At 45.1% G+C, this 26331-nt stretch overlaps 1 protein-coding gene and 1 long non-coding RNA gene across 6 annotated transcripts in view; one reads left to right on the forward strand and one right to left on the reverse strand.

Moving 5' to 3' along the window:
* Positions 1–20613, forward strand: part of LOC142398849 (uncharacterized) — a 48177-nt gene extending 27564 nt beyond the window's left edge. For all 4 annotated transcript variants that reach the window (XM_075483064.1, XM_075483061.1, XM_075483063.1 and 1 more), the window contains 2 exons: positions 10356–18512; positions 18726–20613. In XM_075483064.1, the coding sequence (XP_075339179.1) occupies positions 10411–18504 (8094 nt within the window). In that variant the 5' untranslated portion in view covers positions 10356–10410 and the 3' untranslated portion in view covers positions 18505–18512; positions 18726–20613. The remainder of the gene's footprint in view (positions 1–10355; positions 18513–18725) is intronic.
* Positions 20614–24867: 4254 nt separating this feature from the next.
* LOC142398850 (uncharacterized) lies at positions 24868–25692 on the reverse strand. 2 transcript variants are annotated; one of them, XR_012772831.1, is made up of 3 exons: positions 25481–25692; positions 25222–25308; positions 24868–25098 (listed from the first exon to the last, which is right to left on the reverse strand). It is a non-coding gene; the product is annotated as an uncharacterized LOC142398850 (long non-coding RNA). The 2 variants fall into 2 exon arrangements; XR_012772830.1 differs by having other exon boundaries at positions 25219–25308.
* Between the last annotated feature and the right edge of the window lie 639 nt (positions 25693–26331).

Genomic DNA, 26331 nt, shown 5'->3' on the forward strand with positions numbered 1-26331 from the left:
ATCAAAACGAACCAGCTACTGTCTCTAAAACTGCCCTGGAACACCACCGGCGGGGTCCGAGCAACAGGGCGGCGGCACAGCTGTTCGTGGCGGCGTGCATCCCCAGGAACGGGCGTCCAGAGATCCTCCTCCACGGCGTCCGGCGGCTGATGGCTGCCAGTATAAAAACAAGGGAAAATCAGCAGTGGTTTCCTCTGTTAGTGGGGTTTCACTCACACAAACGGGGGACGCAGATCTTGGCTTTACACTTCCCTTCACTCAGGAAATTGTGAGCGTTGTATCGGGTCTCTCGGGCTTCCCCACGATCGCACCGGTCTGTCACTCCGTTCTGTCACTCCGTTCTGTCGCTCCGTCCTGTCGCTCCGTCCTGTCACCCCGTCCTGTCGCTCCGAACGGGCACGCTGGAGCCCTCACCGTTGCTGACCAGCTCCCTCAGGCTCCTGACTCCTCGTCCGCTCCGCTGGCTTGTCCCCCGAAAAACGATCTCCCGTGTCTCTCCCTTGCCTCTCTTTTCGCCTCAGGTAGATGCCGGCACACCTCCCTCTACGCCAATCAGTGCGCTCACCTGGAGGGCCCGCCCTGTGGCTGACCAATCAGCCACCAGTCTCAATCGTCAGACTCATTACTATCAGCTGTGGATGAAAAGCACACACACCCCCCCCACAGACTTGACAGTCCCCACTTTTTACTCCATATATGATTAAAAAGTCCAAGGTGCATCAGTCCATGTACAAAACTATTGTTGACAAAGCCAGTCCACCACACCTCAGTCCACAAACAGTCATTTCCCCACAAAGCCTCGGTCTACTGGTGACATTTTCCACCCCCCCCCCATTTCGGTGGTCGTCCTCGCCCACCCCTTCACTCCCCAAACCTGTCTGGAGGCATGCCCATATTAGACCGCTGTGACCGCCTCAGAGGGTTTGACCCCCCCCTCTGACAGCAAGGCAGCCCCGGTCTGTCCAGCTGGCTCCAACAAAACTGGGGCCTGAGCTGGTTCAGCAAACTGCACAGGTTCACCCCCCGGTTGAGGAATGGCAGGCTCTGTAACGGCCAAGGGGGCCAGTCGGGCTAAGGGGGCAAAAGGTAAAAAGAACGTAGGTTGTTTAGACAAAGAGTCCATCTTCAGGGTACACACCTTGGGCTCAGTCCTTGTAGCCTCAAGTCCTGCAGGACAGGGGCGCAAGTTGTTCCGGTGCATTGTCTGAATTGGTCCCTCCTTCCCCTCGGGTCGGATTTTGTACACTGGGTGGCCAGACCGTATCTGCGAAAGCACAACAAAAGGAGAGGGCATCCAATGGGGTGCCAACTTGCCCCGAGCTCTCCGTCTGAAATTCCTGATCAGCACTCTCTCGCCCGGCAACAAGGGTACGGCCCTTGTCTTCTTGTCATACCGAGCCTGATCCCAGCTCTGCCTCTGTTCTGTGTGGGTTCGGACCCGGCTATAGGCCTCCACCAGCGTCCGATGGTGCTTGTCCCCCCCATCCCACCACCGTCCTCCGATCCTGTGGGGGGACAACATCTACACACAGGTCAATGGGTAGTCGGGCATGACGTCCAAAGAGCACAAAATAAGGGGTCACACCAGTACTACAGTGCACCGTGTTGTTATAGGCTTGCACCAAGGCTGGAAGCTTGTCTCTCCACCTCAGCTGGTCCTCTGCACAGAGGGTATTCAAAAGGGATAGCAGGGTCCTATTGAAGCGCTCACACGCACCATTGCCCTGTGGGTGTTATGGGGTGGTCCGGCTTTTGGTACAACCATACAATTCACAGAGCTGACGCATTACCTCAGATTCAAAAGCCCCCCCACGGTCTGTCAGAAACCGCTCCGGACAACCAAACGGTTGGATGAGGGCGGCCCACAGGGCACTGGGCGTGGTCTGAGCAGTCTGTTCCTTAGTAGGCACGGCCACTGCAAATCTAGAAAACAGATCAGTCATCACGAGGATATACTGGTGGGTGTCGGTTGGCCACCCCAAAGACAAATAATCCAAGGCCACCACCTCCCATGGGTAGCTGGACACAGTCGATTGGAGGGGGGCCCGTACCGCGGGGCCGGCCTTTGCAACTGCACACTCGGGGCATTCGGCTGTCCATACCTTTATGTCTTTTCCCATTCCTTGCCAGTAGAACCGGCGGCGCATCAGGCCCAGAACCTTTTCACTATTAGCGTGTCCAGCTGCCTTGTGGTAGTCCTTCCACAAGTCTTGAGTATACCGGGTTGGGACAATCAACTGGAAGGTCAGCTGGCCAGTATCTGGCTCCTGAATGCAACGTCCCAGGACGCCCTTGCGTTGCTCCAGCCGATCCCATTCTCGCCCCCACTTGCGAACCTGGGGAGACACTGTTAGACCTTGACTTTTCAGCTGGCTCACCTGGTTAAACTCCGGGTCCTGCTGCTGGCGTTCCTGCCAGGACCCCCAGCCATCGTCTTGAGCTGCCCGAGGAGCCTCCTCCAGCCCCCTCTCCCCAGGAGGGGCAAGGTGAACAGCCTGGACATGTGCCTCTCCTGGGAGTCGGGACAACGCGTCTGCATTCTGGTTCGTCCTACCAGGCCGGTATTTTACTGAAAAGGTGAAATTTGCCAGCTGAGCCACCCACCTCTGCTCCACCGCCCCCAGCTTTGCTGTCCCCAGGTGTACGAGGGGGTTGTTATCCGTGAACACTGTGAACTCCGACCCCCACAGGTAGTGCTTAAACTTTTCTGTGATCGCCCAAAACAGTGCCAGCAACTCCAACTTAAATGAACTATAGTTCTGGTCATTCCTCTCATGGGGCTTCAGGCTCCGGCTTGCATAGGCAATCACCCGCTCCCTCCCCCCTTGTACCTGCGACAGCACTGCCCCGAGTCCCTCAAAGCTGGCATCTGTATACAGCAAAATTGGTAAGTTAAAGTCAGCGTAAGCCAGCACCGGTGCCTGAAGCAGTGCTTGTTTAAGTTCCTCGAATGCCTGCTGGCATTTGGGGGACCACTGAATAGCTGCCTTCTTGACCCCTGCCGTGCCCTGAAGGAGAGCGTTGATGGAGGCTGCCACTCTGGAGAATCCCGGGATGAAACGGCCGTAATAACCTGCGAAGTTGAGGAAGGAGCGGACTTGGGTGACTGTCTTAGGAACAGGCCAGTTCTGTACTGCTGCCGTCTTGTCAGGGTCTGTGGCCACCCCACTTTTGCTGACCACATGCCCCAGGTACTGGACCTCTTTACGAAAAAGGTGACGCTTCTGGGGCTGGAGTTTGAGGCCGTGCTGGTGCAGTTTCTCAAATACCCTCTCAAGATGTTCCAGATGGCTGCCGAAACAGGGGGAATACTCAATGACATCATCCAAGTAAATCAGGAGGAAATCGTTCACCTGGCCTCCCAAGCAGCGCTGCATGAGCCGCTGGAAGGTAGCAGGGGCATTGCACAGGCCGAAGGGCATCCGCTCGAACTGGAAGAGGCCCACGGGCGTGGTAAAGGCAGTCTTTTCTTGGTCCCGCGGCTCCACCTCGACCTGCCAATACCCGCTTGCAAGATCCAGAGTGGAATACCAGGCCGACTCCTTGAGATGGGTCAGGGACTCCTCAATCCTGGGCAAAGGAAAAGCATCCTTGTGAGTGATTGCATTTAATTTTCGGTAGTCAACGCAAAACCGCCAGGACCCTTCTTTCTTCCGAACCAGCACCACGGGTGCAGCCCACGGGCTGGCACTTTCCTTTATTACTCCATTGTCCAACATACCTTCCAACAGCGACCTCAACTCTGTGTACAGATTTGGTGGACACTGGCCTGTACCTCTCACGCACTGGCGGTGCGTCCCCGGTGGGAATCTGATGGAGGACTGCAGTAGAGCGGCCGAAATCATCCTCATCTGCCGCAAAGACTTTGGTCCATCTCTGCAGCAGCTCGGCCAACTTCCGTTGTTCATCGAGGTCTAGGCCCTCCCCCTGCAGTGCCAAGGCTGGATGGCTCGGTGATGACGCCTCTGCTGGGGGTGACAGATCATTTATTCTCCTCACCTCTACTATTGAGGGTCCATCAGCTGTTAACACCAACTCTTCCTCAGTTCGCACATCTTGGGGATCCACCTGTGAGACTGCAGCGAGGGCCCGACGCTGAGGGAGCTCCACAGGGAAAAGGTGAGGGTTACACACTCTTACTGGTACTCTCCCACCCCTCACCCAACTCAGGGTCCTCGCCACCCGCCACTCTTGGTCGTCGCTTTGCAGGTTCTCCACCATGATGCAGCAGTCTGGCCTCCCAATCGCTTGGGGGACCTGGGCCCAAACCACCATTTCAGTCTCCGGGGGGATCACTATGGGGTCCTGACGCGGCAGCTTGGCGACACCCTGTAGGACTCCAGAGGGCTCTGCTAGGCTGATGCGCCAGCAGACTGCAAAGACCTTCCCCCACTTGGCGGCCGCTGTGGGGGTCATTGCGGGCTTGAACCTCTCCTCTGCTTGGGAGCCACCCTGGAAAACACTCATCCAACAGTCCCCAATCACATTCATCCCGAGTAAACAACCGTCATGTTGCAAACACGCGTCTTCGACCACCACCACCCCTTTCTCCAATACCTTGACCCCATTTATCTCAAAGTCAAAAAGCGCATACCCAATATATGGGATCGACAGTCCATTTGCAGCCTTCAGGGTGAGCCAGGGGATTGTGCCCCTGACTAGTCCCTCCCCAAATTGCTCCTGAAACACAGAATGCTTCATTAGTGTGACTTGAGAACCAGAGTCTAACACATGACATGCTTTTACCTCCCATGGTAACGTTCACTTCAAGACTTTCTCCAACGAATGAGGGCTTGGTGGGGGGTGTGGTCTGGGTCCCCTCCTCGACCGCTCGCCCTACAGCGACCGAGGAAGCTAAAAATCCTGGGGGCCACGGCGTCGCTTGGGGCAGAACCGGCGAGTGTGGCCCGATTGTCCACACTCCAGGCAAATAGGCCGGCCCTGAAGGTCCCACTGGAACTGACTTTGAGACACCTCAGGGGCGGACCGGCGGGGCCTTGGCTGGAAGGTTGACCCTGGTTGGACAGTCTGTACGGTTGGGTCAGCAGGCCCCACAGAGAGATTAGCTATTTGGGCCCGCAACTCCTCGGCCAGGGACCTGCCCAACACTGAAATCTGTTTCTTGAGGTCTTGTTATAGCTCTGCCCGCAGGGATTCCCACAATGCCTGAGTGTCTTGGCCAGGAGGGGATTCTAAGTGATGGGTAGGTGGAGCCTGCTGTAGCGCTGCCTGGTGTGTAGGCGGGGGCGGCCGCTGGTTCGGGGGAGGCCTGGATGTGTACGTGTGGCAGGCCCAGGTCTCCGTTTCCTCTTTAGTGTGCTTTTGTTCAAGTGCCTTTGCCTCCTTACAAATAGCAGGGAAGGTGATAGCCGGTGTGCGACGAAGTAGCCTTTTCAACTCTTGCTTCACATGACGTTCCTGTAGTCCCCTGATGAACTGGGTGCGTAACAGGTCATCTTCCACTGCGACATCCACTTGTTCCTTCAACTGCCACCTGTGATAGAGCTCCCGAAAATGGAGAATAAAAGCACACATTTCTTCTTCTGCGCCCTGCATGCACTCATAGAACTGAGCCCTCAGTGTAGCCAGAGACTGACTTACCCCATATAGTGTTGTCAGGAAGTCCAATATCTTCACATCACTGTCCCTTTCGTTATCAGGCAACAATAGGACTTCACGTTTGGCTTCGCCCCCCAAAGCACTCAATATAAAATCAGTCTTTTGTTCATTTGGAAGACCTTGTGCCCGTACAAACATTTCAATTTTAGCCCGCCATTCCTCAACCTTTTCTCCCCTCTTTCCTTCAAAAATGGGCAACCATGGCCCTCCCGTATACCAAGGAAACATGACATTGTTAACAATATTTGGTGATACATGAGCCGGGGCAGCTGGGTTCTCATTACCATCGTTCGACATACTGAATGTGTGTGTAGGGGGATCCTGCCGAGATCCCCCAAATCACACAGGCAGTAGGCGATGTAGGTATAGAAAAATAAAACAGCTTTATTGTAATTTCAATGCATAAGTAAAATCATTTCACAAGTAAAATCATTGCACAAAACCCCTGCAGTTACCCCCACCCCCCAGGTCTTCAACCCGTAACAAAAACCTGTAATATTCTGGACACACTGGCCCTCATTTATCAAACTTGCGTAAGACGAAAAACGTGCGTAGGTCGTGTGTACGTTCTTTTCTGCGCAAAGGTTGGCATTTATCAAATCCATCGTGAGCGCAGGAAAGATGAAATCGCCACGACAGGTCTGAGGCCGTGTACGCACTTTTCCATTCTGACTTGCGGTGACTGCAATAGCATACATAAACAGCAGCGTCACTAGTGCGTGCCTCATGAGTCGCAACAAATCCCTAGGTTAAAATGACAGACTTATCACTTCAAAGAAGGCCCATGTTTTATTTGACTTCAACATAAATATAAACATAAACGCAAATTAAATAAATTAAACAAGTACAACTCCGTAATTGGAAGAGTGATGGCTCATTATTCAACCGCACACCCTCACACCGAACAGGAGAGGCGCTTTAACACTGCGCACTGTGGAGAGGTTAGGGCACCTAAAGGGCAGGTGGATCTGTCTCTCGGCTGCGGGGGAACCCTTCTATATACGCCCGAAAAGGTATGCAATATTATTATTGCATGCGGGGTTCTCCATACATTGCCCAAAAAAATGGAGTGCCATTTCCAGATGTACATCCAGAGGACCCCGTACCCAGAGATCCCACCAGCCTGCAGGCCAGCCACCCTCTCCTCCAAGGCACTCAAATCCAAACCTGGATCGGAGCCCCCGCCCCCGCCCCCACCCCCCTGTTTGTGACATGCTGCGTCCGAGAGCTGCGACCTTTTTTGTGGCCAATTTCATATCGGACCACTTCTTCCTGATCTTATTGGAGAAAAAGTAAAACATCGTTAAATTTTAGATTTCATTTAATCTGGAGTTTATCACATTTTATTGACCATCACAGTAGGGGAAAATACATAACTCGTCCGGTCTGCGATTTACATCGCCAACGCTGTTGACAGCTGGGACGGCTGTCAACAGCGTTGACAGCGTTTCTTTGCCGCCTTTCGTCTTTCCATGTCGCAAATCTAGAGGTGCGGCCCTTTTATAGAAGGCGTGGTTAGGATCATTACGATGGATTTCACCCGCCGGATTTATCAACAGCCGCTCTGTTTTACGATGGGATTGGTGTGGTACGCATGTTCTGTAAATCTCACTTGAGCTTCTGCGTATGACGAGTTCTCCGCTCATATCAACGATGCTTTCTACGACGGCTTGATAAATGAGGGCCACTATATGTTATTGCCCCATAACTCCCCTCTTTCTTCCTGGCTAGGGGTGCTAAAAGAGTAGCAAAAGAACAAGTACTACAAGCAGTTACCCCACACCGTTCCACTACACACGCTCATTGAAGAGAGGAAATTTCACAGCAAACACTTCCAAATGAATCACTGCACACGTCTGTCACTTCATAAACCACAGCACACCGTACCCAGTAAACACACCCTTGGGGCACTCCCTAGCCACTGTAGGGTGTGGAATTACCTGCCATACAATGTCACGGCGAGACGCAGGGGTAGTGGTTGCTGCCCGCACAGCGGGATGAGGAAGTTAAATGTCCGCTCTCGGTCGGGGGCTGCGACCGAGAGAATCAAAACGAACCAGCTACTGTCTCTAAAACTGCCCTGGAACACCACCGGCGGGGTCCGAGCAACAGGGCGGCGGCACAGCTGTCCGTGGCGGCGCGCGTCTCCAGGAGCGGGCGTCCAGAGATCCTCCTCCACGGCGTCCGGCGGCTGATGGCTGCCAGTATAAAAACAAGGGAAAATCAGCAGTGGTTTCCTCTGTTAGTGGGGTTTCACTCACACAAACGGGGGACGCAGATCTTGGCTTTACACTTCCCTTCACTCATGAAATTGTGAGCGTTGTATCGGGTCTCTCGGGCTTCCTCACGATCGCTCCGGTCTGTCACTCCGTTCTGTCGCTCCGTTCTGTCGCTCCGTCCTGTCGCTCCGTCCTGTCGCTCCGTCCTGTCACTCCGTCCTGTAGCTCCGAACGGGCACGCTGGATCCCTCACCGTTGCTGACCAGCTCCCTCAGGCTCCCGACTCCTCGTCCGCTCCGCTGGCTTGTCCCCCGAAAAACGATCTCCCGTGTCTCTCCCTTGCCTCTCTTTTCGCCTCAGGTAGATGCCGGCACACCTCCCTCTACGCCAATCAGTGCGCTCACCTGGAGGGCCCGTCCTGTGGCTGACCAATCAGCCACCAGTCTCAATCGTCAGACTCATTACTATCAGCTGTGGACGAAAAGCACACACCCCCCCCCCACAGACTTGACAGTCCCCACTTTTTACTCCATATATGATTAAAAAGTCCAAGGTGCATCAGTCCATGTACAAAACTATTGTTGACAAAGCCAGTCCACCACACCTCAGTCCACAAACAGTCATTTCCCCACAAAGCCTCGGTCTACTGGTGACATTTATTTATTAGGAAGAAACCTGTCTATAACATAATTGAAAGTGGTGTCACGTCAAGTCTTTTATTGTCAGATACACAGAACAACAGAGTCGGACTGGGCACTGAAATTCTTAGGACAGGACACCGTACAGCAGCTACCATAACAAGACATAACATGCCGTAACATGACATAAGTACTAAGTAAGTAAAAACAGTAACAATAAATAGGCAATGTGGATACTACAATTTACATTTTACGCTAATTACAAGAGCTATATTGAACATATAATACACACAATAGCCTATGCTAATCTAAGACCTATACTAACCTAGAACATAAGGTAACATAAAAAATACAGTATTGTGAAATATTGCAAGTTGCAGTGGAAACAGCATTGGAGGTAGGCATGTGTAAAGTATAAAGTGTCGAGTGTGTAAGTGATGAGAGTGCATTATAGTCCATTTAGAAGCCTGATGGCCTTAGGATAGAAACTGTTCTCCATTCTGCGGGTGCGAGACCAGATGCTTCTGTACAGCCTACCAGAAGGCAGCATGGTGAACAGTCTGAAAGATGGGTGATGGCAATCTTTTAGGATTCTGCCAGCTCTACGAAGACATCTTGTGTGGTAGATGTCCTGAAGGGTTGGGAGTTTCCTACCAATGATGCACAGATCGGACCACACTACGTAGGGCCTTACGGTCCATGGCTGTGCAGCTCCCGAACCACACTGAGATACTACCAGTTAGGATGCCCAGAAGCTCAAGAGAGAGAATGAGATAGGGACGGGGGGACGGGGGTCTTTGGGTGGGTCGATGGGTGGGCGCGGCCACTGTGGGAACTGTGGTGCTTGGAGTGACAACCGGGATAGCCAAACGAATCCGCAACTTGACATTCTGGGCTAAACCAAGTTCACAACGGGGGAAGGGGCTCGCAATGTTTTCTCCCTTGATTGTTTGGTTGATTCGTTCTTGTTTCCCACATTGAAAGTAAATCTGGAACAGCAAGGGACTGATCTAGGAAAGAAGGAGGACTTTTATATGTCACATACTAGACAAAATATTGGAGGGGACAGATTGGTACTTTCCCAACATTGGGGGGGACGTGTCCCCCTCAATGTCTATGGTGGTTACGCCCCTGGATCCGTTCATAGATCACATCATCTGGCCCAGATCCGTTTTGGATCCGTTCATAGATCGCATCATCCGGCCCGGAGCCATTCACACGGTAGAACTTGATTAATGAAAATTACTTTGAATTAAAGCCTGGAATGTGCACTTTAATCACATATTAATTATTTCACTTAGAATTTTACAATGAATAGCAGAGGAGGTATTAGAAAAAAAAATACACTGTCACAAATATTATGGAAGTGTCACGGTTCAGGCACAGAAGGACACTAGGACTAAGCGACAGATTCAAAATCAAAGTCTTTTATTTTAGGCTGCAAGGTCCGGGGCCAACGGGCCTGAGGTACACGGGGTCTGACTAGCAGGGGAACAGAGCCGGGTGATGAGATCCAGAGCTGTGGTCCAGTTATGAGGGTTATAGCTGCAGACAGGTCCAAGATCCGGGAATCCGAGTCCAAGGAGGGGTAGGCGTCAAGCAGAGTGGAACTGGCTGGAGAGAGGGTCGAACTGGTCAAGATGGGGAAACAGACTGGTCAGTGACAAGGTTGCAATATCAAAGGTTTACTGAGGCCTGAAGGTGTTACCACATCGGGTTTCACAACAATCTGACGATGAGTAGATGGAACTCCGCCCTTATGTAGCACCAGCTGGTGATTATGGAATGAGGGACAGGTGAGAGTGGTTGCAGCTCGTCAGGAGCTGTGACAGGAAGGCACTGTATGTGTTCTTTTAAATATTTCTCGTGTGTTTTACAGGAATATGTGGATTCACATGTAAACAACCACATAACTGCTTGACAATTCATCAAAAATGGGGAACGATTTACCAAGAGAGAGAAACATGGGCGACAGGCTGAGATGCTGCAAGTGTAATAAAGTCCTGCCTCCATGCATATCCAATCATGATTTGTATCGTGCTACCATTCGTGGAAAAGACGTATTTGTGTTCAACGGAGGTGAATACTACAGGCCAAGTGATACTTATGTATACAAGTGTGAAGACTGTTTTTATAAGCCATTCAGGGATCAAAAGGAAAGACAGAAGAGAGAAGAGGAAAAGAGAAGGGAGGAGGCTAGGAGAAGAGAGGAAGAAAGAAGAAGAGCGGAGGAGAGACAGAAAATAGAGGAAGAGAGGAGAAAAGAAGAGGAAAGACAGAGGAGAGAAGAGGAAAGGAGAAGAGAAGAGGCGAGGAGAAGAGAGGAAGAAAGAAGAAGAACGGAGGTGAGACAGAAAATAGAGGAAGAGAGGAGACAAGAAGAGGAAAGACAGAGGAGAGAAGAGGAAAGGAGAAGAGAAGAGAGACGACAAAAACAACTGAATCAAAGACTTGAAGAATCACAGCAACAAGCCAAAGAGCAATATGACAGACAACTGAGCAGCAGCATATCAGAGGAGCAGGAGTCCAAGCAAAAGGTTCTGAAAGGTCATTTGGATCAATTTGAGATTGACTATGACTCAGACAGTGGCAATGATGAGCTTCTAGAAATCCTCTCTTTGAAATGCGATATTGAGGTTTCAGATCTCAGTCTCACTGAGCTGCCAGCTGATCAGCTGGGAAAGATCTTGTCAGCTCTGGACAAACTTCTGTTTGATGAATGGATTAGTGCTCCTCCATCTCTCGGCACTCTGCAGCACGCTCAAGTGTACATCACAGAGCTGTGTGCCCTGTCTCTGGAGATATCCGAGGAAATTTCTCTAGAAAGCATCGGCAATCATGTGCAGTCCCTGGTGGAGTCCATCAGCCAATCAGCATGTAATGTTTCTGAGAGTTTCATGTTGACTCAAGCCCTGTATCTTACCCTGATGCACTTTTTCACCAACAGCAATAGCTCTGACACTGACGCAGTTCTGATAGCCAATCAATGGGCTGAAGGTGAGCTCACCACTGAGCACCTCATTGCTACAGAATTCCTGAGCATCCTCACATCATCACTGGATGATGCAGTTAACAGAAACTCCATGTTTATTTTTAATACGGAGATCCAGTGCTTGAAGCTCCTTTTATCCACACTCACACATTTAAACGACAAAGAAACACACTCAGAATCCACTGAAATGGTCCTTAGACTTATGGAAACAAACCAATGGACCCCAATGGAGGCACTGGCTCTGCTCAAAGTACTGTCAGGGAAATGTACAAACGATGTTTCAATAACTCGAGTCCTAATGTTGATTCAAGTATATGACATATCACCAGAATGGACAGATGAGTTTGGGTTTTTTGATGATTTTGTTGACTCTGAAAGATTTCATGAAGATTTCCAAAAGATTCTCAGAAAGATAGATGGGAGCAGTCTACGTGTAGCTCTGGAAGAACTAAGGTTGTCACAGAAATTGGATGATTGTGTGATTGATATGATAGAAAACATCACCACTGATGTCTTGCAGCATTCAGAAAAGGTTTCAACACTACAAAAAGATGACCTGAAATGTGGAGCCTTAAATGCTGCTGACTTACAGAAATGTCTGTCTCGGCTCTGCAAAGCAGTTTTTGACACGAAAGGCTGGTGGCCCACGGTGAAGCACATGTTGCAGTGGTGCGTACTGATGCTGAAGGAGAAGACTGGAGTGCCACAACTAGTTGGTGTGGAAGAAGACCCTTGTGCTATAGCCATGTTTGCAGCCACACAAGTCAGCTTTGGAAACAAAGTGGACATTGTGCTGAGCTCTGATGGTCAGGCAGAAGAGCAAACTAAGGAGTGGTCTGACTTCTACAAGAATATTGGAGTTTCTCTCAACACAAACACAAGAGAAAACGATGCAACATTCCAGGATGTGTATCAGGCAGACATTGTGTATGGTACACTGGATAACTTTGTGTCAGATTACTTTGAGAACAGCATCAAGTTGATGGAAACAGGGATTCCTGAGCGTATTCGAGGATACATCATTGAAGAACAATGTTTGAGTTCATTCCATAATCTGAAACTTTCAAGGCTCAATGACAATGATTCCCTGGAGTCTGTTGCAAAAGTTCTGAAAAACCTCATGTGTAAATTCCAAAGTCATGACATGGCACAAAAACAAAGCTTTATCGAGGCTTTTTTCAAGCTACTCCACATGAACCTAAACAAAGACACAAATCCTGAGAGTAAAATCACCAACATCTTAAAGAAAACTACTGGGAAGGGATTGTCTTCTAAGGAGATCTTCATTTTTACTTTTCTTGAGAACCTCCTGAGAGTGGTCACTGGTGAAAAAGAGGCTGAAAAAAACCTGACATCATCTGCTGACAAATGGTGTTTAGAGGTTTTATTTGCCTGTGCAGAAGAACTCCTGGGCCTAAAAGAAGAAGTCAAAGACATCTTTCAGATGGTTTCAGACCTTGGACTTTGGTCACCAGCAGAAACCTTGAACCTCCTTGGAGAATTAACTGACCACCATTATGATGAAGGATGTATTTCCATCATGAAGATTTTACATTTGATGGCAACATACCAAGTTTCTTCCAAGTGGACAGATGACAGGAACCGGTCCTTTCTCAAACTTTTAGGTTCAAATCCAACTGAGAGTCTGGTTGAACAGTTAGAAAAAAACTTTAGAGACGAGACATTGAAAGATATTGACACTCTTTTTGATGAAATACGACAGATGAAAGACATTGATGAACAAACACTGAGTAAAACATACAGTGTAGTAACTCATGTAGCCAATCTGATTAAAACTGGTGAAATTGAACAACACAAAGATGTACAACAAGCAAAAAATCTTAGTCACGACATGGAAACAGAAAACCTCCAGGAGCTCCTGGCAGTCTTATGCAATGCTGTTCACCTGAGAATTGCTGGAGGGAAGTGGTGGCCCAGAACCACTCAGATGATTAGCTGGTGCCTTTTGGCCTTGTCTGACACTGGGAAGCTCCTGGAAATGGGCACTGGAGAGGGGAAGTCTTGTGTCATAGCAATGTTTGCAGCGCTGCGTGTGCTTAGAGGCGAAAAAGTAGATGTGGTGTCGACTTCGTCAGTGTTATGTCAAAGAGATGCAGAAGAATGGAGTGAATTCTACAAGTACTTTGGCATTACAGTTGACACAAACACAAATAATACTGAGGACAAGGATAGAAAAAAGTGCTACCAGAGGGATGTTGTCTATGGAACTATTGAAACCTTTGCTGCAGATCACCTTCGCCAGGTATTTGAGATGAAGGATGTGAGATCTGATCGCAGCTATCAGTGTATCATAATTGATGAAGTAGACTCACTACTGTTGGATCAGGGAGTGCAGCTGACCTACCTGTCCAGCCCCATGGTCTCCATGCAGCACCTGAACACTATTCTGGCCATGATCTGGGGCCATGTCAGCCAGTATGGCTACCTGTCTTCAGGGCACCAGGTCCTTGTACAGGGTCCTCCTGCTTCATTCTTCAAGGCCATCTTTGACTCAATCAACACAGAAGAAAGTGAAATTAATGATCCAATGGACATTTTATACATTGCTGAGAAAACAAACACTGTACCAGAAGGCTTTACAGAGGATATCTACAAAAGTGAAAAGGATGAACTTCTTAGAAAACTGAAAACTGTGAGTCAGGAGGCTGTGGTTGATCTTTTTGAAGAACTGGAGAACTATGTCCCCTATGGCTTTACCGTGTACACTTTAAATGAAGAGGGATTGCTCTGTCTGAAAAAGCTCAGCCCGTACAACAAACACGACATTCCAGAGCTGAAGTTTCTTGTCTTGGAAGAAGGCGTGTGCTGTGCTCTCTATGACTCAGAGGATATTCTCATTAAGCCCATTGCAGAGTTAATCTCAGACAAAATTCAGTACACCCCTTGTACAAACAATAAAGACAAAATCAGTATACCTGGATTCTTGAAGAATCTGATTGAGCAGAAAGTGTCATTGTGGGTTCAGAATGCCTTTCTGGCAATGATGCTGAGGGAAGGACAAGATTATGTTACAGAAAACAACAATGTCTGTCCTGTGGACTTCAGATCTACTGGAATTGTAGAACTGAATAAGAAATGGGGTGATGGCCTGCAGCAATTCGTTGAGATTAAACATCAAATCAAACTGAGCACAATTTCAACAGTGACAAACTACATTTCTAACATCTCCTTCTTTGAAAAGTACCAGGGGAAGATGTATGGAACAACGGGTACACTTGGCAGCAAAACAGACATTTTGTTTTTGCAGAATCTATATCCAAATTTGTCTCCCTTCAAAATGCCAACATTCAACAGAAAGAAGTTGTTTGAGGTCAAAGGTACTGTGAAGAAATCATCTGAAGAGTGGAAATCTGAAATAAAACGTGTGGTTATGGCTCAGATTTCCCCAAACTCATACAGAGATGGAAGAGCAGCCCTGGTAATCTGTGAAACAATCAACAAAGCTAAAGAGATCTATGACGAGCTGAAAAGCAGCATTCCAGGTGAAATCGTTCTCTACTGCCGCAGTGACAAAGAAAGTTTGAGCAAAATAGACAAGGAACTGCTTCCTGGTGATGTCCTTGTTGCCACAAACCTTGCTGGGCGTGGCACAAACATTAAAGTGTCCAAAACGGTGAACAAAAGTGGAGGATTATTTGTAATCCTCTCCTTCCTCTCTGAAAATACAAGAGTGGAACTGCAGGCTTTTGGCCGAACAGCACGAAAAGGTAAACCTGGATCTGCTCAGATAATCATGTCCACTGAACACATGCAGCAGGATTTCAGGATGATGTCGTCTCTGGAGGAAGCTAAGAGCACAAGAGATAGACTTGCAGCAGAAAAGATGAATCACATGATGAATGATGTCACTGAGATGAATCTGCGGGAGGACCTGTTTTCACAGTACTGTGAAACTCTTCAAGATATTTACAAGAACACAGATGGAGATGAAAGAAGAGCTGTTGTTGCGATCATGAACGAGTACTGGGGGATCTGGCTGCAAACTAAGTCAGAACAAATTGACCAGCTGAAAAGAGATGAATTGCAACAGAGTTTGAAAGCTGATTTGACAAAGGCAAGAAGTCAGTCTCAAAGTCAAACGTCACCATGTTCTAGCATTTATCACTACATCAAGTTTGGAAATATTGCTGTGGATGAAAAACAATGGGACCTTGGCGCCAGGCTCTTCGAAAAAGCCATGAATCAAGATGAAACTTGGGCAGCTGTAGCTTTTTACAGCCACGCATACTGCACTATCAAGCAGCAGAACGCAGATTACCTCATTAATGCTGGAGAAGATCTAAGAAAGGCACAGGAGTCTCTGAAGTATCTCACTGAAGAATCCATGGCCTGTTTGCAGTTCATAAAAATGGCCTCTGCACACTCAACAGACAATGAATCAACCAGCCTTGAAAAACAGTTAACAACCAGGTGCTGTATGTACAGATTATTCGATGAAAACATCAGTGAGGCCATCCAAAAGCTTTGTGAAATTAAAGAAAGAGATCGGGATGCATTGGCCAAAAAATCACCAGTTTTCTCTTTGGTGTCAAATGCTGATGAGGAACTCCAAGTGGAAGCCTACAACCTCTACAATCAAGGCCTGAAATATGTATTTGCTGTGGAAGAGGAGCCTCGTTTCTCATGGGGAGGTCTGCTGGTGTTCTGTTTAGGACTTTTGCAAATTGTTGGAGGAGCATTGCTCACTGTGTTTACATGTGGTACATTAGCTCAAGTTGGCTTTGGGTTGATCATTGAAGGAATATCAGACTGCATCTCTGGTGTAGAGGCCATGGTAACGGGAGAGTTCAGCTGGAAATCATGGGCTATACAGAAAGCCATTTCTGTTGGTCTATCCATCATAACATTTGGAGTTGGGAAGTTGATTGCAAAGGGCTTCAAACCTTGCAAAGTTCTAATTAAAGGCTTAGGCAAAAAGTTCAAGTCATTGCCAAAGTTCTTCTCAAGGCAGACTGAAGAAGGTTTAAGTGTTGTTGCAAAGGCAAACATGAAGAATGCAGGAAAGCATGTGGCTAAAAAGGTAGTAGAGGAAATCATTACCTATGGACTCGGGAAGGCAGAGGAAGAAATACTGAAACAAATCTTAAACAAGATCAAAAGTGAAGTGCAGAAGGGAATAACTGACGACGTAAAATCCAACATAGAAAAAAAGCCTTTGGCTACATTAGTGGACTCTATTATCCTCTCACACCTCCAGGATAAAGATCAACTCAATGATCTGCTGAGTGACAAAAGCCAAAGGAGTGATCTGCTGGCCATTTTCAGACAGTTAAGCCTCACAGCAATACAGCCATTCCATGCAGACCTCAACTGGCAGAACAAGCTGAACTCATCCCTCATCACAGTGATTGATGCAGCTAAAAGAGACGTTAAAGCAGGGGCCAAAGGAAAAGTGCAGAAAGGAAAAAGGAAGAAAGGAAAAGTGCTGGCATTTTTATCATCCATTCAAGCTATCCACTACATGGCACTTGCAGGAGATGCCATCGCTGCAGTACTCACCCTCTCCAGCAAATTCTTCTCAAACCTTCAGGAAGAGCTGAATAAGTTTAAAAAAGAAAACAAAATTTCAGAGAAAGTGATGGTAAATGATCTATTTTCCTCAGACACTGAGATGCTGAAGGCATTTAAACAAGATTTAGCCAAAGTCATCTGTGATTTATTGGCTGATGCTTTAGTAGAAGTCTTCCACCAGAAGTTCTCTGGTCACATTGCTTCTCGTGTTCAAAGTGAAGTGAATGGTGTCGTTCGGAAACATGTAAGAAGTGGATTAAAGACTGACAGAACAGATGAAAAACTCAGAGCTGGACAAAACAACAGATATATCACAAACATGCCAGTAAATCTGAATTCTAAAGTTGAAGGAGATGCAGGTAAACAGTCCAGGTCACATGCTGAGAGGATCAAGAACCCTGAGACTGTGGGCACCATTCTCGATGTCAGAGTCCTGTCAGAGGCCACTGGTACTAAGGTTGTCATCCTAACAGAGGATAAGCGTGGCAGACTCAACAAAATGCAGGAGGTGAACCCAAGTACTAAACCTGCAAGCCAAACTGTGAAACTGATCTACAGACCAACGAGTTCCCAATATCCCAGTGGCCATTATGATGTGCGCATCAATAATGAGACAATGATCATTGAAGGAAAGGGCAACAGTTGCCTGTTTCATGCTTTGGCACGAGGCATGAAACCAAAAGCTTGTGAAGAAAAAATTGCTTCGGAGGCAGACAACCTCCGATCTCTGGAGGCCGATACTCTACTCAGACATCCAGGCCATTGGGAGCCTTTCATCAAACGAAAAGTGTGGACTGAAACACTCAGAGGAGGAGACTGGTACATGGCAGAGGGAGCTGCACTAAAACTCACAGACAAACTGAAAGGAATATGTATGAAAGAGCTTGGAAAAGGAGGAAAATACAAAGAAATGCAAAAACTTCAACAAAAATTAAACATAGGGCAATTCATCCATGCTGATCACCAGCCACCAGTCAGCTGTATACGAGAATCTATAACCTTGAACCAAAATAGCAAATTAGCAACAGCCATGCTTGAAGTGGCAACAAACTCCTCTCCTCTGAATCACAGACTGATTCCTGGTGTGAAGAAATACCACGGCCGTGAACTTCCAGCTGTTTTTGTGCCCGCAGACTGTCATCGTGAGTTTCCCAGTACAAAATCACCAGCCTTCAGAAAATTGCTGACTGAAACCATCAGCACAGACAATGTTGTGGACTCGTTCAAATTGACGATCCTTGGGTCAATGCTGAGAGACAAGCTGAATTCCACCAAGGGCTTTCCGAATCTTCAGGAAAATGACAGCTCTAAATCCCTAACAGATGTTTTTGAAGATAGTTTTCAGGAACACAGTAAAAATATGGTTGACATCTGGTTTAAAGAGTTCAGAGGAAAAGATGTCATGACTCAGCAAGATTGTGACACCATTAAAACATGGATCAACAACAAGGACTACAACAATCAAAATGATCCTCTCAGGAACAAAGTTGGCGACCTTCTATAATGACAAAGGTAAGATCCCATTTGACATAATACTAAATTAAAGCACATAGATATCAATAATTTTTTGTTTAAATCTATAATATTATCATATATAATAATCTATGATGTTTACAATTATTGAGGAGTAACTGTAACTATATACTTTGTGTTATGGTTGACCAGTTAACAGTTGACCAGAGTGAATCTGCGCTCTTTTTTATACATGTACTGATGTACTGACAGGCCCTGTGATGGACCTGCGACCCGCCCAGTGTCGTCCTCCCTCCCCGCTCTGGAATGTGGATTGGATAGAAACATATTTGGAAATCAAAATGGGGCTCGTTTCATACATATTTCTACTTATCTCCCCAGCATATGTTTATGTTTCACCATTTTTCAAAGACATAGAAAAGATATAGTTGGTTTCAAATTTAAGAAAAGTTTGGCTTTCAGATTCCCCATTTTTTAACTGTAGCCATTTCTGGGGCTTGAAGACACATTTGCACAATTTGATTTTTCAGTATTAATGACACCTGCAGAAACAGAAATGGGGTGTTTTTCATATTGGACTTGGAGTCCAATATGAGTCCAAAAAAAGAGACAATGTGTGTCCTTGTCTCGTTTTCCAGACTGATACATAAAATAACAAACAATACAAAAAAATATTTTTCTAATTTTCTGTTGCTATCGACAAATCAGATTTACTGACCCGTCTTGGGTGCACCCTGTTTTTTGCCCAATGACAGCTGGGAAAGGGTTTAGCACATAATCCTGAATTGCTTTAAGTGGAAATAGAAAATTGATTAATGGGTGGATGGTATGTAGGCCATCAACACTTTATTGCCTCTGATTGGCTAGTGTTCTCTCTCTGATTTGAGCTTTACCCAATAACATCAAGGTTCTTCTGCTGGACACTGAGTGTCCTCTGTGCAAAAGGTTCACTGACAGCTCTATGTGTTATACAACACATATCATACTTGTATTGGTGGCTTTGACGCCCTAAGCCATAAGACATAGCCATGATATATAGCCATGATATCGGTACTAATTGTTATTATTGTTGTTGCTAATAATCATATGCTTTTACTGAGTGATTTCTGATATGATATTGTTTTAGACCCACAGTGATGATAAAGTGGTCTTCCATATCAAATTAGCATAATGTTTTGTGAAATGTGCATGAATATTACACATTAATGCAACAGTATTTCTTTGTGTTGTGTACTTGCGTACAGCTTGGTGACTAAAGCACATCATATCTGATTTAAAAATGGGATGATCTTTGTGACATTTCTTCAGTGTGTACTCTGAACAGTAAAGTCTTTGAATGGACAGTCAGCAGGCACCAAATGAGAAATGTAAGAAATGCACCTATTCATCTTATCTGTGTTGTGTTGTAGTTGTGTTTGTCATGCCAGCGGGTACTCATATATACAAGCTAACGTTTTCTGACTTGCTGTAGAACAAATGAAACTGAATGTAAATGCTCTGCTGCTCTGAGATCCAAAGCCAGTGTGCTTTATTCATATAAAGGGTTTCTCTGAGTAATTAAAAATACTTAATTGACTCTAATTGGCTTGAATAGGACTGTATCATTGAAGTGCCTTGAGATGACATTTGTTGTGATTTGGCGCTATATAAATAAACTGAATTTAATTTGAAAAGTGTTAAAACATAGGAGTACAACCCAGCATTCAGAGGTAAATATTTTCTAGTGCAATATTTGATGCTAATAAAATGCTTACAGAAAATAACTGAGAATAATGCTGGGAAATAATTTAGGGGAATATTTTAGGATAAAGCTTAAGATGTGTTGCAGATGTGAACATTTAATTTACTGAATCGCTGATTTGATGAAGTGAACAGAGGTTTTTTAAGACAGTGAAACAGACCTCAGACAATTTAGATTAAAACAATGCTTTTAACAAAGATAATTTAACCCTCAATAAAATCTTCTACCATAAAGTAATCTTGCTACAGAAATGTTTTTGATTTAATTCCGATCATTCTGTTTATCACTGAGCCACTGTGCTGTGTCAGTGCATCTCATGCATTATCTTGAAAATTGTGTCAGATTTTTTCTCATAACAACTGCACATGTTCAAATGAAGGCTGTAATAAACTGCGTATGCAACAAAACTGGTAGCGCAGTTCTTTCTATCACAGCAGGCCACACACATTTCCCCATTTAAGATAATGAATTTATTAACTGCAGTCAACCAATGACTGCATAGACATCAGACTTGCTTTTCTACCCTCATGGTTTCAGGCTTATAAACCAAAATAGTTTTAAGATGTCTTTTCCTGATGTGAGTCACTGCTCGATGTAACTCAGCGAGTTGAACAATTTACAGCACTAAAGAGCAGCTATCTGTAGATTACTGCACCCTATAGAATCATAAATATGGAGCCATTTCAAGGACATTTGAAATAAATATTTGAAATTGCAAAATTGGCTCTCCCTTAGAGATAGGGTGAGAAGCTCGGTCATCCGGGAGGGGCTCGGAGTAGAACCGCTGCTCCTCCGCATCGAGAGGAGTCAGATGAGGTGGCTCGGGCATCTGGTTAGGACGCCTCCCTGGTGAGGTGTTCCGGGCCCGTCCCACTGGGAGGAGGCCCCGGGGAAGACCCAGGACACGTTGGAGAGACTATGTCTCTCGGCTGGCCTGGGAACGCCTCGGGGTCCCCCCAGAAGAGCTGGAGGAAGTGGCCGGGGACAGGGACGTCTGGGTTTCTCTGCTCATAATGGATGGATGGATGGGTTTTCAAAATCACATAGAAAGTGCTAAATTGAAACATTAAAGTTTGATAAAAGTACAATTTAACTCTGCTATCTGCAGTTTTGTTGGGAACAAACTATTTATTTATGTTCTACAATCTACAGTAATATCTCATGTTTACCCACTACAAACACATAACAGGCAGCAGCAAGTGATAGAACCACGAGCCGAGATGAGGCGGTCTCTGGGGAGACTCAGGCTGACCAGACGGTCAGCAATCACCAAGAGACGGAAACCTCGTCCATACGGGCAGTGCAAGTAGGCTGCACAACTGGATATTTGGAGTGTTTACTAAGATCTAGATCTTAATTTCTATATAACTTACAAGAATGAATGATGTTTAATTCTGCCATGAAACCACATTGCCATCTAACGGTCATAGTTGGAGAGGATTGGTTTAAATCAATAAGGAATTAATAAGATCCGAATAATAGTTTTGACTCATTTAGTATCCCACTATCATGTCATCAAATGTGTTTCTTCAGTTTTAATACCATAAGATAATGTGCATCGTTCCTGTTATTCAAATATCAACCTTTGCCAGTCACCAGTGTTACTATTGATTAACCATTTAGTAGCTCAAATCAAGAGTTTTGCCAATGGGTAATCTCAACATCAAAGCTTTAAAGTTGCACCTGTGAGCACCTTTCCTTTGATGCACTGTTTCACAACACCAGCCTGAATCTCCTTACTTTGGCACAGAAGAGAGAGACAGAGAGGGGAAAGCCTACCCAATGCACACCAATGACAGGCTTGCAAAAAGCTGGCTGACAAACGAGCTACAGCTGATTCCTGGATGCAAGCAGCATGGTAGATATGTTTTTAATTCAGTAGTGAGTGCTACGTGGGCTTCCTGTTTCACTCTGAAGACCTGGCAACACTAATCCAAGATTGTTATATCAGGTATGTTGACCTGAAACATTTCTAGGCTAAGTGGAGAGGACAAATACACCAATCAGCCAAACTGTTAACACAAAGGATCTTGTTAAAATGTTCTGCTTGGCAAACCTGCATCCTTCACAAAGATATTATTTTTCCACTCACCATCAATTTTAAAAGGCATCACATTCTTGTTAAATCAGATGAATTTGAATCGGTGAATCTGGTGAGGTGTTCCGGGCCCGTCCCACGGGGAGGAGGCCCCGGGGAAGACCCAGGACACGTTGGAGAGACTATGTATCTCGGCTGGCCTGGCAACGCCTCGGGGTCCCCCCAGAAGAGCTGGAGGAAGTGGCTGGGGACAGGGACGTCTGGGCTTCTCTGCTCAAGCTGCTGCCCCCGCGACCCAATCCCCGGACAAGCAGAAGATGATGGATGGATGAATTTGAATCGGTCTTTAGTTAGAATACTTGGTTAATTAGAAATATAAATAAAACATAGTAGGCCTACAGTATTGTCATTTTCACTTCGTCACTTTTCTCACAAAAGGAACATAAAGAACAAAAACTTGGTCTATGGATATTTATTAATCTAAAAATCTACCAACAACAAATAAGCAGTTTTGAATAACCACATAATAAACAATCAGTCAAACAGATTTTTTAAATTTTACTCTGACTTGGAAGGTTGCTGCAAAATCACATTTTAAGCAGGCCAATGGTGCAAGAAAGGACGTGATAAATTTAGCTGATGTTTGGTTTCACGACTCTTTTGTTGTCCAGAAGAATTAAAAAAAAAATCTATACCAGTGAATCATTAAATTTATACATATTAGTTTGTGAAGTGCCTATTACCATAAAACAGCCAAACATGAAATGTTATTATGATTTCATAATATCATAATATTAGGCAAGACGCCCTTTTTCTACCTGCCAACCTGGGATATGAGTGTAAGTCGCTTTTTGTAAAAGCGTCTGCCAAATGCTTAGGCATAAGATGCATAAACATATCATAATAATTGAATAACATAATCATAATTTAAAAAAAAAGAAAATCTCAAATAGTACCTTATACTTACTTAAGTGCATGTAATGACATGATTAACACATATATAATCAAATAAAATGACAAGAATAGATCACTGTTCATCTACAAATGAGTATATTTAAATAGCATGTTTGCACACGGTATATGGTTGAATAATTATATATCATTCTTAATCTTTTTTAGCAATGATGATATTAGTTATACTGGGCAGTTGTCACACCCAGAGATATGCAGGACACAGGAGCAGGTGATGTAAATCCAAAGCTTTTATTCAGGAGGAACAAGGTTGATCAAACTCTCCAAGAGAGAACAAAAAGGACTATATATAAGTTATCAATAATTACATATACTTCTCCCAAAATGAGAGAAGTATATCTATGAAAAGTTATAGAAATAATAATCACTCCACTCGGAGGAAAAAGCAATAATGCTATTAAACTTAAATTGCACTTTTACAAGGCTATAAATACAAAAGTTATCCAAAAACAAAAACTCTCTTAGCGAGATTAGAAACGTGGCATGGAACATGGACTTAGGTTTTTGAAAAGAAGGCAAGAGTGAGGTACGTTGGCTACAACAAGAACGACACACTGGCACAAGACAAAGGGAGACGTCAACTCTTATACACACAGGGTTAACGGGGAACAGGTGGAATCACTCATACAATCAGACAGGAACACAAGAGGAAGAGCAAGTGACCTGAAACGAGAGGGGAGTTAATCTTTCAAAATAAAACAGGAAGTGACGAGACATGACATGGAGACAAAAAACCCACTTGACCTCACCGCGGTGTGACAGCAGTCATTTTGTTGCTTTTTATAAACGTTGACATATGAGGAGTCGAGGTTTGGAAGAATAAAAATGGATAGTTTATTTACTTCACAAATTCCTATATAAAATCAGGGGAAAGGGTAGGTGGTAAAAGTTCTCTGGTGGCGAGAGGGGCGTTTCTGTGTGGCTGCTCGCAGGTGTCGCACATCAGCCCTTAATGAACCCTCAGCTGCGGCCTCCGTGGTGCTGAAGGTAACAAATTATTAACTCTCAAACTGCAACAAACGTTGCCACGACTCTATAAAATCAGTAATGTATCATCCCTTTGTCAACAGTCTCATAGTATTATACTGCCATCCAGTGATAAAAAATCATAATCATGTGGGGAAAAATAAAACATCAAACATCTTCAGATTCAGATAGGATACCTGTTCTGCTTTATACATGAAAAACTGTTAAAAGCTTTTTTTTCTTCTTTTTGTTGAATCACCAGATTTCTATTTTTTAGTAATTAAGTTCATACTTAAGGTTTTATCTAAGAGGAGTTAGTCCCTTACCTTCTATTCAACAGTTTGGACTCATTCCTTTTGAATTAGTAGCTGTGCCTAAACTCTTATGTTCTGCTGATTAATTCAATTAGGAGTGAAATGTCTTAGAATAAATGACCAAATGGAGGTTATAGCTAGGTTGGCATAAATCTTATGAATCTTATGAATACTAGTGTGATAAACAACACTTTCATATAAAGTTTGCCGTTTATTATTTGTTATTAAAAAAAGCTTCCCAGTTTAGATCAGTATTGATTTTAAATGTGTGCCAGGTTATTAACTATTTAGAGTCTGTTGGTACTAAAAGGATTTTAATCAGATACATGGCATTTCAAATGTGGACAGAAATAACACAAAATCAACGTGAAATATTTTATTTTGTAATAATAATCAGCAGATTAGAAGCATGGCAATAAATGGCAAAGCAGAGATTCCTTTGTGGGTTGAAGCATAACATAGCAATTCCTTAAAAACTTGCTTTGAACTTCTGATGTTGACATGCACACATGAATGTGTTTCCATCATCTTGACATTTTCCTTCAAAAAAGTAAAGCAGCCTTGGTGGGTTTTGTTTTTTGGGTTTTCGGGCTTCTAAATTTGTAGAAAGAGGAAGAGTTAACCAACTGTTATCCACATTTTCAGTATTTTGATTAGATTTGTTTTTTTCCACTTTCTTAACCAACAAATACGTTCAAAGTGAAGCAAGCTTACCACCTTGAAAGCGCTGCATCCTCCTCGTTTGAAGCTACAGTATCTCCTGACTCGTACCCTCACCTTCTCCACTTCTCCTTCTCTCACATTCTGTGACAAAATAAAGATAAATGTATCAATGTTGTATGAAAGAAATGCCCTCTCATGCTGTTACCTTGTAATATGAATTTTAACTAAAACTTTTTACTTCACAAGTAAACAAATCTGATGTGAAAACACAAGGTTCTGACATCACAATAAAAATGTCTGACCGTTGTCTTACCAGATCAGCGGGCTGTTGTTGCTCTCCTTGTTGACGGTCATCGGTCAGAAGAGCAGCTTCACCTGAAGAGGTGAAGGCTGCGGTGAGCAGGAAGACCTCCAGAGTCAACAGGGCCAGCAGTAAACCTTTGTCCATGGCTGAGGAACTAAAGAGTGTGAAACACACGGGTCTTTATATACTAGCTGCCCACCGGCTGCTTTCATGTGAACAAAGAGGAAGCACCAACGGTACCAATGCTTTACACCATCTAAAGTCGTCACAGGAGTATCTCACGAGTTGAGGCTTGACCACATCTTGAGTCATAAAATATCTGGTAAGTTGTGTAGAAATTACAGCTGTTTGAAATACATTGTATATGGAGAAATATGGAGTTTTGTTTACAGAGACCCAATTATTGTGCAGACAAAATGATGACAGTAATCACAGTTTCAGAACATGTCTTATCTCCTGTTTTTTTTCTTTTTTTCAGTTGAGGCAGCTGTCGAAAATCAAGTCCCTCCTGTCTATATGCCACCTAGAGACAGTGATTCATTTCATGCTTTTATTACCTCACGCCTGGATGGCTGGTGCAGGCAAAACGAGAGCACATCACTCCGGTTTTGGCGTCTCTTTACTGGCTTCCTGTCCAAACCCTAGTTTGGTCCCGTGTAACCAAACCACATTCTTACAATAAGTCAAGTGCTGATAGAATATATATTGTAATGCTGCAGACACTACAGGCAAATATTGAATATTTTTTTGGGGAAAAAAACGTCGGTAAACATCTGACTTGTCATGTGCAGTAGCCCCATTAACATCTTCGGATAGTTACCTCATGTCAAATGTGGCCCAAACCTGTTTTTTTTTTGCAC

Source organism: Odontesthes bonariensis, chromosome 14 (assembly GCF_027942865.1).
Source record: "Odontesthes bonariensis isolate fOdoBon6 chromosome 14, fOdoBon6.hap1, whole genome shotgun sequence".
Classification (NCBI taxonomy): domain Eukaryota; kingdom Metazoa; phylum Chordata; class Actinopteri; order Atheriniformes; family Atherinopsidae; genus Odontesthes; species Odontesthes bonariensis.